The sequence below is a fragment of the Gallus gallus genome, chromosome 6, assembly GCF_016699485.2.
Source record: "Gallus gallus isolate bGalGal1 chromosome 6, bGalGal1.mat.broiler.GRCg7b, whole genome shotgun sequence".
In the NCBI taxonomy this organism is placed as follows: domain Eukaryota; kingdom Metazoa; phylum Chordata; class Aves; order Galliformes; family Phasianidae; genus Gallus; species Gallus gallus.
The window spans coordinates 29,678,240-29,692,317 of record NC_052537.1 but is presented as its reverse complement, the minus strand read 5'-3'; the positions used below and the strand labels follow the sequence as shown (position 1 = coordinate 29,692,317).

General features: G+C 38.8%; 1 protein-coding gene across 4 annotated transcripts in view; it reads left to right on the top strand.

Annotated features, from left to right (window-relative positions):
• The window catches only part of HSPA12A (heat shock protein family A (Hsp70) member 12A), an 88,721-nt gene that overhangs the window by 56,089 nt on the left and 18,554 nt on the right, over nucleotides 1-14,078 (top strand). For all 4 annotated transcript variants that reach the window (XM_025151747.3, XM_046943274.1, XM_046943273.1 and 1 more), the window contains 3 exons: nucleotides 1,496-1,682; nucleotides 2,587-2,691; nucleotides 4,925-5,041. In XM_025151747.3, coding sequence (XP_025007515.1) covers nucleotides 1,496-1,682; nucleotides 2,587-2,691; nucleotides 4,925-5,041 — 409 coding nt within the window. The remainder of the gene's footprint in view (nucleotides 1-1,495; nucleotides 1,683-2,586; nucleotides 2,692-4,924; nucleotides 5,042-14,078) is intronic.

Genomic DNA, 14,078 nt, shown 5'->3' with positions numbered 1-14,078 from the left:
ATGTTTGCTGTAAGACATGCTCACTGGTGTTGGAGTTGCCCAGATATGTTCCAGCAGAGGTTTGAAAGCACTGCCCTGCAGCAGAGCCCTTCCCAGCTGTCTGTAGGTGTGGGGCTCAGCAGCAGTACCAGCGAGGTTGAACAAAATTTTTCCAAGTGGGTGAAGGTGTTTCTGCTTTCAGATCAGTGGGATTGCTCTCGGTAGTAGAAGATTCCCTGCCATCACTGCTGCTGGTTCAAAAAAGCATACTCTGCTCTGTTTGATCCAGTTGCATGGTCTTAAAGCTTCCCAGCAGTTTATAAGATCCCGTTCCTGGCTGCTTATTGCTTGGCCAAGATTGAATTTTTCTGTGTCAGTGGTCTGCCTTGATCTTGAGGTCAGTTAATTTTCAGTTGATTCAATCGGTTCAAATGGAAAAAAACCAAAAACAAAACAAACAAACAAACAAAAAAACCCAAAACTTCTACATAATCTTCACTTATCACATAAACAAGAGCCACAGAACAAAGGAATCATTTTGTACCTCAGAACAGGGACTTTGGCAGTAGTGTGTTATGACAACGTGTTTTTCTATCTTTAGAAAAAAGTAATCAACATGTGTTTTAGTAATGAATGCAACTGCCTTTGTGATCTTGGTTCCTTTTTGAGCTGCGCTGTGATTATGGCTGATAGCATAAAGCGGTTTTTCCACTGGTGATTTTTTAGGATAATGTTGTCTGGTGAGTGTTTCCCGTGCTGAAAGTCCTTGTATGTGGGGCAGGGGGGAACAGTAACGAGAGTTTCTTGTTCTTCCATTCTGCTTTTTTGGTCATGGAGATGTCAGGAGAAAAGCAGAATGCTCACAGCTCTCTGTGATACAAATCTTTATGATCTTGTTACTTTCCCACTCCTAAATTCCTTCCGCGTTTAACCTAGAGTACAGAGGGTCTTCCTATATTCAGTGTTATTTATTTTCTTATCCGATCTGTGAAACAAGCATTGTGATATTTTCATCTACTACCTTTGTGCCTAGCAGGTCTTCCTGAAGATGCCTGTGGGATCCTGATAAGATGGGATCCTTATTTTCACGATCTTAGTGGATGGTTGTGAGGTTGAGGGAGTCTGCTTTATTTTTCACAGACCATTTTTTTTTAAATATAAAATTTTTACTACCATTTAGATGTTTAGAGGTAAATAAAGGTGAATAGCATGTGCAACAAAGAGAGCTCAACACCTGCAGGCATTTCTTCAGTGTTTCAGGCATTCAAGAATTGAAGCACGAGTGGACTTTGGTTTGCATGATTTGTTGAGTGTCATTGCTGAAATAAAACTTGCATTCCTCTTTTCTTGAATGTAAATAAACTCATTTGTTTTGGTATTATAAGGATCAATGTAAACATATTCACAGGGGAAAGCAGTATGTGCAATATTCTACCACATTTTTTCTAGGAATATCTGAATTTTTCTGCTGCTGTAAGTGTTAATGTCACTTATTGAAGCTCTTTCACTTGAACAGACGATGGGAAGGTGGAGATCCAGGCGTATCCAACCAGAAGACACCAACTACTATCCTCTTAACACCAGAAAGAAAGTTTCATAGCTTTGGGTATGCAGCGAGAGATTTCTACCATGACTTGGATCCCAGTGAATCAAAGCACTGGTTGTATTTTGAGAAGTTTAAGATGAAGCTACATACCACTAGTGTAAGTAATAACTAATGCTCTTTAATAATTCTGCATTTACTGCTCAGATCATCTTGCTGTGGAGAGTGCTGGATTTTGTGTAAAGATTGTGAACTGGATATGAAGCAGATCTGTTCAGATCTGTTTAGAGTGTAAATAAAGTATATGAAAGCATCAGTTAACATATTCCAATTCATTTTGCTTCTAGATGCGTTTGGCGAATGTATTTTGCTTGTATTTATTGTAGATATCGAAAGCTCAGTATCTGCATCCCTACTTTTCCTTGGTGAAATTCTTAGCTGTGCAGGGAATCTGCTTGAGGTCGGTTTGTTTTGGAAAATTTATTCAGAGAGCAGAAATGGAAGATAAGAACCATACTGATCTCTTGTGCACAGGAACAAATTGGCTCAGAGTTCTTTGTAGTAATTGCAAGTGGAAATCATGTTGTTAATTTGACATTATTCCTAATGATTATATGTTGATCTTTCCACTAAACCATTCTAGAGTTTTGGGGCCAGGCCAGTACTTTCTGTATTGAGGTGGGTGTTTGTTGGTTTCATGTGTTGGTGAGAAGCCAAAATGCATACTTTTAACTCTCAACTGGGATGAAATATCTTTCATATGCAGCTTTGCTGCAATTAATTACAGATGTATTTTATTGTAATTATTTAATATTTATTCTGTATTACTTTCTCTGCCTGCAGTTATTTTTAGACGTGGTAAGTGTTTAAAAACAAAGCTTAAAATAAATAGCTAATGTAATAGTCCAGGAAATTCAAATGATGAGTTAGATCCTCTGCAGAACAATTTGTCACTTTTTCCTAGCCAGGTGGATAAAGAAGAATTCCCTTTCCTCAAGCAGTGAGAATTAATTTTGTGTTTACCTTTTCCTTTGAATAACTTCCAGTTACTTTCTTTTATGTAGAATCTTACCATGGAGACGGACCTGACAGCTGCAAATGGCAAAAAAGTCAAAGCACTTGAGATATTTGCTTACGCCCTGCAATTTTTTAAGGAACAGGCACTAAAGGTAGAAAATGCTTCCTTATCTAGATTCTCTATATTTATCACTAGTATAAATGTGAGCATAACATTCCTAACCTTGCTGAGCTTTGACCTCAGTTGTATTTGATGTAAACAAAGCAAGGCAGCTGTAGAAACTCTAGGCGGGCTGTGCACTCTAAAAGAGCTCATAGTAGTCCTGCAGTGATTTCCTTTTGCACAGGGGAAGCTTGGCTCAATAACAGTAATAAGTTCTGAGTGTCTTCTTACTGGGATAAATTTTTTCTCGTGTTGCTTTTTTGTTGTTTTGTTCTTATCATTAAAAATGTTGATTTGAAAAGAAAACTTAGAAGTTCAGGAGCTGGAGCTCAGTGTTTCACTCAGTCTGCATTTTTAACTTGCCAAGAATTAAATTTGAGACTGGATTCTGGTCTTGCTCCTCGGACAATTCAGTGTTCTGTGTTCTCAAAGTTCTCTCATGTTGAAGTGTGAGCACTGTGAAACACAACTGGTTGGACACCTCCGAATCTCTGCAGTCCCAACCTAACATTGTTTTCAGTGACTGATCGTAGGGAAGTCGGATGAGGTGGATTTATTTTGTAACAGGAAGATTATTAAAAGCTGATTTACAGTTTGATGAGTTGGATCTCAGTGTCACTCTCTACAGTGATGACTTGCTGGTTAATATGGTGGGAGCAGTATAATTTCACTATTGCAATGATCTATTTAGGCTACTTGATGTGGCTAAGAGGTTTGGTATATTAGCCTATTTTAAGCTGCTATTTTGGGTGTTGGTAGGGAAATGGGAAAATACATAGTATTTTCCATTTCCTGTTTGAAATGTTACAATACTCACTTTTTGTAATGTTATCCTTGGGTCACGAGATTGTGTTTGTTACTCTCTTGTGAAATACGTGTCTCCAGTAAATAGTTTTTAAATTTAAGGTCTCATGTAAACAACCAAATGTGAATTTAGTGTACATTAGTTTCAGATGTGCTACTACATACTGCCAACGCGTAGTAGTTTCTGGGCCAAATCAGAATCCTAAACAGTGTTTGCATGAAAATAGCCCTGTTGATATAAAGCTAACCTACTTTTCTGAGTGGGATTAATTTATTCTGTCTGTATGGCTGTAGAGGAACAATCATATCATTACTACTCAAAATAATTATCTTTTCTAAAACTATCTGATAGATTTTTGCATTGAATATTCAGTCACAGGCTTGTACCCATGCATTCGTTGCCTGGGGAAGTGTTTAGTGAATATGAATCCCTCATAGTTGCTGTTGTGCTGCCTGTTCTGGGCTGCATTCTTACTTGGTGTTAATAAAACATCCCTGTGATTTGTGAGTTCCTGCTGTTGCTTAGGACTGTAATCTGTCCATTCCTACTGCCCTGGGCAGTATAAAAGTACTTCTTTTCTACCACAGATTTTTAAACTGCAGTATGGCTAAGCAAACACAACACCTTGGCACGGCACACTCAGAAACATATTTTACATTCTAAAGGCCTGTTGTTCATCTTTATGAAGCTTTCCCTGCTTGGATGGAGATTTAGATAGGACATATGGTAATGACATTTTACTTGGAACCTTTCCCAAAATATGTCAGTATATCACCTAATTTGCAAATGCAATACAGACTTTTCTCTTTTTAATGGGGAGGGGAAGAACACTAAAATAACTAAACTACTCCTCAGTGCTTGTGTAAAGCAAAATTTTCAAGGAGCAATCAGTTGATTTATTATTTTTTTTAAGGCTTCAGCTATAACTTTGCCTTGTTAAGCGAGTTGTAAAAGTTTAATTTACGTGTGAGTGCTGTATAAAAGAGTCATTGAAAAATCTGGATTGTAAAACTTAATGTTCATCAATACTTCTAATATTTTTCTGTGTATTAATCTGGATGTGAGCATGAATTCTTCAAACTAGCTGCGAATCCCCCACTATGACTAAGAGCATATGTAAACATTCTCTCATTCAGCAGTGCACATGCTGCTTTTGGAAAAAGTAACTTTTCTATTTCACGTTATGTAGTTAACTTTTCTATGGGCCTCCTTCAGAAGGTGTCAGCCCTAATCCTAGCTGTTGGCACAGTGAAGCATTCTTGAAAGGTTGGTAATAATTTAAATATTTGGATTTGTAGCATAGGTGTAGCAGGAAAAAGATTGAAAAGAGAGTTTCTGTTACTGGAACCTGCAGAAAATATTTTCTTACCAAGTTGACGCCATCAGTTTACATTCACCTCTATTTCTCTTTATTTAGGAGCTCAGTGACCAAGCAGGTTCGGACTTTGAAAATACTGAAGTAAGATGGGTTATTACAGTGCCTGCTATTTGGAAGCAGCCTGCAAAGCAGTTTATGAGACAAGCTGCCTACAAGGTAAGGTTACAGGGTGAACTTAAAAATGCCCTTTAAAGCCTTACTTGATAGGCTAAAAGTTAAACTGTATTTGGGACAATTAGCACTAGTATAAACTGCATAAACTAATTTGGAAAGAGTTAGGCTAGAAACATTGAAAGAGAATTTAACTCAACAAAGCAGTGGCTTCACGTCATATGTATTCATATTCTAAATGCCTTTTAATGTATTTGCTTTTGTGTATTGGTGTCTCTCACTCTGCAGACATCTTTTACGTGATATTCCTGCTGAATTTAGCGCACATGGAACTGATGCAGTTTTGAGACCAAAGTGAAAGCTGATTTAAAACAGTGGACGCAATTTTGTTTTGTTAATTTCTTTAGGTCATCACAGGCTTTTTTCAAATAAGAAAAAAATAAGAAAGAGTAGGGAAAGCGTCGACCATCCTCAGTATGGACTTCTTTTTTCCTGTTCCCATTTTCCCACAGTAGGAATGAAAAGACTGTGTCCAGATAGTCTGGACATAAAATTAAATTAAAATGTTATTTTCACCAGTAGAAGTTTATCAGCATTTAACCCTTTCCCCTCCCCTCTAAGCCCCCACAGTCATGCACATTCCATATTGCGTATGCTTTATTTCAAATTCAGTTTGTATCTGTGATAGACTAGATGCATGCATTCTTCTTTTCATCAAGATACTCACGTTGCATTTTATTTCATTTATTTTCTGTCGCAGACTTGCATAACCCATTGGCAGCAGATGCGCCATGTGCAGTTTGTGAAATATGCAGTAGTTCATGTGTAATTTGCAGAGTGCTCCTGGAAAGCACCCGGATTTTTTTTCAACTCTGTTTCTAACTATCTCTAATGTTGAGCAACATTTTTCTTAACAGTCTTTATTGTGGGATTGCTAATGCTAGTGCCAGAAGCAAAACATTCTTAAAGTTCTGATGGAAGGACACGGTTGTAGGTAAATCTGAAACACTAGAGACCCATTCATTATCTTTGTATATTGTTGTCTGCCTGCTGTCTGTGTGCATGTGTGCTCGTGAAATGGGAGCTGTGTAAGGAGCAGGGCTGAGTGAGGTAGATCTCTTGGCATTTCTCATTTGTGGCACAATGGAATGTTGTTGATTAGTGTCTGTGTCTGTGGTTTTGTCTGTGATTGTGTTCTTCTATTGGCAAGCTTGATAAATAGCAAGGACTGGCAAGGCTTTTAACTCAGGGTGTGTGATCAATTGCAGGGGAGAAAAAGGCATGTAGGGAAGTAATTGAATGTTTACTTGACACAGCTGATATTTAAAGTAATGGGGACGAAGACAGAAATGCAGAAAACTGCGAGTTCTACTTCCTCATTCAGTCTTCAGGTTCCTATTGCAGGATCCAGAAGTGCTTCAAACCAGTGCATACTGACAGAGCAGAAGTTCCAGCCCTTGGTGTTAGCTATCTAAACATGCAAGTGTCACAAAAATAAGAGCTTGTGTTCATGAGAGCAATTGGAGCATTGAGTAGAGAAAAGCATTGAAAAGGCAGTGATAGAAACCTGGTTTCTGAAAACATGCTGAGGTACAATTACTACTCTGAGATGATAGTTAACTAGTGGAAAATGAAATGACATGTGGGTAATTGCTCGGGTAATGTGTGGCAAGAGATGTAACTCTGAGAGAATAAAATTACTCATTTGGTTCATAATGTAAAGCCCGGCCTCTATGAAATTGTTATGTGATTGTTAGGCAAATCTAAATATTACATGGAGTTACCAAAGTCAAGTAAAGTGGCGTAGGTCTGCTTCTGCTCTCAACATCCACCATCTCAATGCATTTCTGACATCCACTCATCACTGTCTTGCCTTAAACAAAACATTTCCTGGAACTGTTAGTCTGCTTGAGGGCTCCCATAACTTTCCCTTCCAGATGCTGTGCTGTTTTGTCATTTCAAGGAGTAATCTGGGTGTTCCTTTCAGCTCACAATTCTTCCTCTGACCTTCCATCCAGCCTACCAAGGTCTTGCTAATTCTACCTACATAACAGCTTTTCCTGCCTGCGCACAGTTCTGAGCTCTCATCAAAGTTGTCACTGATTTTGCATCTCAGTTTCTGCAACATCATTTTCGTGGCTTTGGCAACTGTAATCTGGCCTGTTTTGTGTCCCTTCAGAATGCTGCCACTGACGGGTTTTGTCACTTCACGTTTGACAGGGAGTCAACCTACATTTGCCTCCTTCATCTGTGTCATCTCAGACATAAGCTGCATGTCCTGGCCATGAAGATCTATAACACTAACTCCTTTTTCTCTCTAAAATGCGTATTCTGTCCCGCCTACAAAAACATGACTGTGACTGAACTACTAAGATGTGAAAACTGCTCCTAACTGCTTCTTGCTGTTACCCTGCCTGCACTATCTGTATTAATCTATTGTACTTTTAACATTTCTTAACTCTTTTTCTTCTTACTTGAATTTTGCTACCTCTGGGAAGTAGACATTTATTTATTCTCATTGGTTTTGCTCTCTGGAACCTCTCAAAAGATTAATTTTGCTAGGCTGTAGAGATCTGTATGTCTTTACAACCTCACTTTGTGAACTGAAATAGCTTTCTTTCTGGGTAATAGTCCACAGACACTTCTTGCTGTTCTGTGCATCTAGAAAGCTCCAAAGCCATGTGACTACTGTTGAGGTCTGGTCACATTTGGAGAGAACTCTGTCGCAGGAGTGGAGCATGTCATCTCTGTAGGATCCTAAAGCATGTCTGTAGAGAGTAGGGTTCATTGCATCTGAGTAATGACTCTTAAGATGCATCTATCCGGTTTCCCATTGTCCTCACCATGAAATACATAGGGCATCATAAATAGTGTTCACTTTCCTTGTTTCTGTATTCTAGTTTTTCTGTTGCAAATACTTTGCTTTAGTGTAGTTCCATCAGAAGCTGTGCGTTTACCAGTCTTAGAAGGAATCCCATTCTCCTGAAGAATTTGCATTGCGAGAAATTAATTCTAATGGCTGAAATGCTTTCTTATTTTGGTGAATTTGGCAGTGTGGTCCAGTTGGATAGCATGTGGGAGGACTCCATCCTGCTCATCTAGTTGGGACCTGTTCTTATACTTGTTCTCAAAGAAGGAGGGACTGCCAAATGCATCTAGCTGTGTTGTGGCAGAGGTTTAGACCCCACCATGAAAGATAGCTTAGGCAAGCCACTTCCTGCTTATGAACATTCAGCCTCAGCAGCGTGGTGTGTGAATATGGACACAAAACCAGGATCCCATCTATGTGTCACCTGAGGTCTTATGGACACAAGGGAATTCAGTGTTCTGTTAGTCCTGTATTACTAATGGCCAAAAGTAAGTGTCTGCTAATGGGAAGATGAAACTCTGAAAGTATTCAAGACCATTTTTATAGAAATCTGTGGAATGCTGGTAGGTGGGAATATTTGGTTCAGTCTTAACAGCACTTTGTTGTCCTAACATATTACTTACTATAAGCAGCAAATTTAATCCCTTTTCCAAATGAAATTCAGGCACTGTGGATTGTTTATCAGAGGGACACAAGACCCGATATTCTTGGCAGTCTTTCTTTTTAGTGGAGGCATTCTTACAGCTCGTGTTTCAATACAAATTCTTCAGACACAGTAAGCACAGAGCAGAATCTATAGACTGGAATTTCTTGAATGTGCCAATAGAAATAAAGTTTTAAGGAAGAATTTGGAGTTTGAGAGAAATATGCTGGTGCAGAAGCTGTAAAGTAGGAAAGTAAAACATGGTATATCAAATGCACTCAGGACAGACCAAGGGAAAGGGAAAGATGATGCTTTTTTGTAAGCTTGCCTGAAATACCTGTAGTCCTGCAAACATTGGTCTGTTAGTTTACTCAGAGATGATGTAGCATTTTTTCTTCTAATTTGAGTTGTTGATTTTGAAATGAAGTTTCAGGGCTCTTATGTAGATTTATATTCCAATTACAAATAGCAAATAAAATTATTTGCGTGTCAAGCTTGTATAAACAAACGGGCGATCTGGATTGTGGAATTAATTGTGTGAGCCTGGAATTCTAGGGGATTTTTTTAACTGGCTCTTACACTGAATATTTATTAGTTTCAATGTGGAATGAACATGATGAGAATTATTATCACATTGTCTTTTCGCTTACATTGCATTGCACTGATCAGTACTAGGCTGCTCTGTAGGAATCTTCTTATTAAAGTAAACAAATTTGTAAAGAGTAACTTGATGACACAGAATCTCTTACTAATGTAAGTGAAAACTCTGGAGTGTAGCATTTAAATAGTGACACTTGAAAGAGTTTTAAATGAATTATATCATAAAATGAATTATATAAAAAAGAGATGCTACAGGGGAAAAAAAAGAAATAAAACCAAAAACAGCAACAACACAAGAACCAACACCACAAAACCACTCCTTCTAACCACAAAACAAGATTATAGGATTTTAGGAGGGGCAGTGGGAACAGTGAGCAGTATGGAGAATACTGCAACACCTTTTTCCTGTGTATAAACCCTGCAGCCTTGTTTAGATCGTGAGCCTATGACTGATGTTGCCTCAGAAGGATATTACTGAGCAAGAATAGATTCAGAACAGAGTAGTTCTGCCAACACACGTGGAAAGCCTATGTGAGAACACAGAAACCACATTCAGAAAAGATTGGTACTACTAAGATTAAAAAGGAAATGTGCAATATATTACCCAGAAACATCTTGCATTTTAATCTCCAACCAGTGTTTTTTGTACCATTAATTAATTTTGTTCTTGTGCACAACTGAAAACAAAAATATTTTTGCTAAAATAGCAGGAAATCTATTAAAGGCAACATTTTTCTTCCAGATGAAAATGTAGAAGTTGCTTACTACAAACTGGGTGCTGAGCACTTCTGCAAGAGCTGATACTCAGACTGACCCCAATAAGTATGTCGTAATATTTTGTGAAAAGGCTGTGAGTCTTCGTGTGTCAGGATTTAACCAGCATCCACTTGTAATGTCCATGATGAGCCTTAATGCAAACAACAGTGTTTAGGTTGTCCTGTGAAACGTCACTTTCTAGATGGCAGAATATCTTCACAATCTTGTTTTGGGCTCAGTAAATTTTGGTTTGAACCAGTGTTCCTACATAATGATGCTTCCATTTATTCTTAGAATATTTTTGGAGAAAAAGAAGAGAGATTTTAGATTCTGTCTGTCTTGAAATTGGTTAGAAAGAGCAAGGGAGCCATGCTTCGTGCTGCAATGAATGAGCAACTGGCTTAAAAGGGCTCCCTTGGAGCTGCCTAGGTGGGCTCTGATTTGTAAATCTCTGGAGGATTTATGTAATAAAAATAGCACACCTTTTTTCTGTGCTTTCCTCTGAGGTGTGCATGTTTGTTCTGTTGTCACACGTTTTTCTACCTCTTGGAAAGCATTGATCTTTTTTTTTTTCCTTTTCTTTCTTTTTTTTTTTTTTTTTTTTTCATTTTAGGGAAAGAGAAAGAGGACACTAAAATAGTTGCAGTCCTCTTAGCTTGTATCACAGTTGGGGCTGTCCTCTGAGAGGGGGACTTAGAGAGGCAGGAAGCTAAAGACAATAGAGATGTCAGAACAGATAAGGAGGTTGTGCTTATTGAGAGCTGTAACTGTGTAAACTGAAAATATAACTGGTGAATGAGTTGCTTTAATTAAAGGACAGTAAAATGCATTATTGCATCTGTCACGTTAGTTAATGTAGTTCTGCTTCTCCAGTCGAGCGAGACATGCTGAGGTTTTAGAAACCCCTGGCAGTGTTGACCCAGAGGCAGCAGCAGCTGCGCCTAGCTGCTCTGTCAGGATTTTTATATGAACAGCAAGAAAAATGAGTTAGGGCCCTTTTCCACCATATATGGAGATAGTAGTGGGAGCAACAGCCCTATGCTGGGCTATTTACAGGTTCGTGAAGTAGCACTGGGCTCCTTGCCAGCATCTGCTACCTAAACCAACCGTTGGTGTGGTGGAATGAAACTGCCTGCATGTTGGGCCCAGCCTGCAGACACTGAGCGATGCTGATGGAAAAACGGAGTGACCTAAAGTTCTTCTTAAATGTAGGCTATGAGCTTGAACGTGCTCTTACTGTTCTGTCATTTCCCCTCTTGATATGATTTAAAAAGACAGCTAAAGAGCCTTAACCTGTTTGGTATCTTTGAAGCTGAGCTTTTTCTTTTAAATATAGTCTATTTTTTGGCATGTGGCGCGCTTACAACAGAAATTTGTTTGTGTGTAGGCACAGCTCAACAGACCTCCTTTAAACTACATGAAAAGCAAAGTGTTCAGGCATAAGTAGCAGTGAGAAGCTGGTGAAGGCAGTACTTAGCAAAGGCAGAAGTGTGTTATGTATCAAGCATCCTGATTATTTGTAGCTTCTGGGGTTCTGCTGAGTCCATGCTTTCACTTTTGTGGTATTAAGATCTTCTTAATCATAAGAATTAAAATGTTTATGAAGTAAGATGTTTGGAAGAATTCTGCATTTTGTAGCTATGATTAATCAAGGAGTGAAAATCTACACAGTAGGAGCTCAGCACAGTGGGAAATCTGTACTAATTGATCTCAGTTTACACATTTTAATTACCTAGCCAGGTCCACATGAAGGCGCAGGCACTTGACAAGACCATCTGTTAATGCAGTTCTGTAAGGTTTTGATTGTCCATTTCTGAGGCACAAGTTGGAATTTTTGCAACTTTTCTTTCCATTACTCAAGTAAAGCGGGTTTTTGTAGCATTCTACGTATGAGCAGATGAACAGATTAGTGCCTGCCATGCAAAGCATGTAGCTTCCTTGAGATGCAGACCCTTTGCTTCAGTAGCTGTCCCTGTAAGGTGGAATCTCCTCCGTTGTGTGACGGAAGGAGTGCTACACTCAACATATGTTTCTTAGGATCTTAGATACTGCCTGGAAGGACCCTGAAGCTAGGAGAAATAGGTGGAAATCAGAATCTTCCTTCCATGTGGAGGAAAGGCTGTTCTAGGTGGATGTTTCCAGTCAAAAGATGAATATGGCCATCTAAGAGGTTGTAAACTGCAGCTGGGAGCTTAGTGGGTGGCTGCTGCAAGTCTGCAAAACAGTTGTAAATCAATAGAGGCTGGTCTGAAACTAGTGGTTGGGATTACTTATCATATATTTTTAGGAAGGCCAATGAAGGAAGATAATTGATCTGTTGAAATGACATCTTAAGTGCTAGTATTTCATTACAGGACAAGGAGAAATAGAAGCTGAATTTGGAAACTATGCTGAAAAATATTAAAATCAGAAAGCCCAAGATAAAAAATAAGATGCAAGTAACAAAACAGCTCAGTAAGAGCCACTTGTGTCTGTAATAAAAAGCAGCCTGAGCCATAAGGACCTACATCTGAGGTTATTTTGAAACAAATGGGATGGGAGAACATGTCACTGGGCAGATATTTAAGTAGGAGGAAAGTCAGGCATCTCTGATGTGGTGATCAGTACATGCCCATGGTACTAAAGGCATTTGTGCAATGATATAATATGAAAAATTGAAAAGCTTATGAGAATTTGATGGCTTAATTTTTCTAATGCATGCTGGTCATAAAAATTGCAACTAATGTCCTCTGCACCTTGGGGAATGAAATGCAAAAAAAAATTCCTGGTGATGCCACTTGGTGGTATGCTTTCATTTAGCATTTAAGTGTGATCTGTTGCAACAAGAATTTGGAGGCAGGCTGCAGAAACATCGCCCTAGTGTAGCCTCGATGCCACTGTGGTCCCACTTCCATCAGGCTGTCAGCACAACCTCTCCATCACCAAATCATTGTTCAGTAATGTGTGAGTCACATTCAGCCACAAAAGTAAGGTGTATGGTATAAAGAATAGAAATGTACAGGTAAGGCATCTGAACCAGCTGTACTCCTAGCCGGGTAACAACAACACCAAGCAAGATAAATTGAGGCAATCTGACTATGCTTAGCAAAGGCATTTATCTGCATAAGACAGCCTAGCCATCTATAACAAATCCCTTCATCTAATCAGTGACCACACAAATGCAGAAGTTCTGACTTTAGGCAATACTAGTCCAGAAAACTCATTATTCAGAGTGCATGCAGAAAGTAAAAGTCACACTTCATTACTTCTCCAGGTGCCACATTTATCTTCCTGCTTTTCAGAATGGGATATTGCCATGGTTTCTGAACAGCTGTTAGGAGGGAGCAGTATTACCAATTGTGCTTTTTGTTTTCGGGGGAATAGCTTTATTAATAGAGTAGGAAATAGAAATAAAGTATGAAATAGATTCTCCCGTGGTCTTTTGGTTCTCTACAGCCAAATATAAGAAAGTGAATTACTTAGGAATTGAGTTTCCTTCCTTGAAAAGACAGTGAACTGGGGCACTTTTTTTTGTGCTTTATACTCAGCTTCTGCACCCTCGATACACTGAATTTATAGTCTTCTCTGCATTTAAGCTTTTCTTAAAAAAGGACCTCTTTTCAAATGTGGTGGAGAGTGGCTTGGCGGCCACATCAGCCAGTTCCTGGGATAAACTTGTTAACATACATTGTTTGGTGATGTTTCCCAAACCCACTATAAGAGTTCAAGTTTGAGATATTTTATAATCATCTGTCCTGATTTCCTGCAGGTTAGAGGATTTCACTGAAAAGCTCCTTTCACAGGAATTCCTAGCTTCAGTAAGCAGCAGTTCAGGCTTCCCGTATGAAGGCCTTAGGAAGTCTGTAAATTTTCTGTGGATTAGGTACTTTGTGTGAGCTTCTGGTATATGCTGGCACTGGGAGTTCAAAAACCAGTGAAAAGCATATACTCTGATATTTTAAATGCATGGGAAAGTTGTACGTGTGTGTGTGTGTGTGTGTGTTTATACATATCTATAAGGTTTCTACTTCATGAAGGCAGAAGGGAAAATACCTGTGTTCTCAAAGTAAGCTATCTGTAATCCCCGAATCCCAAGGACCATCTGAAGATGGAATTACACTGGGATTTGTCTCAGTCTTTCATGTTTTTTAATTACTTATGCTAATGTAAACTGTACAAATGAGAATTATTTGAAAGGTCTCTTCCAATTTTTGTGTCCCCTCCTTTAGACTGTT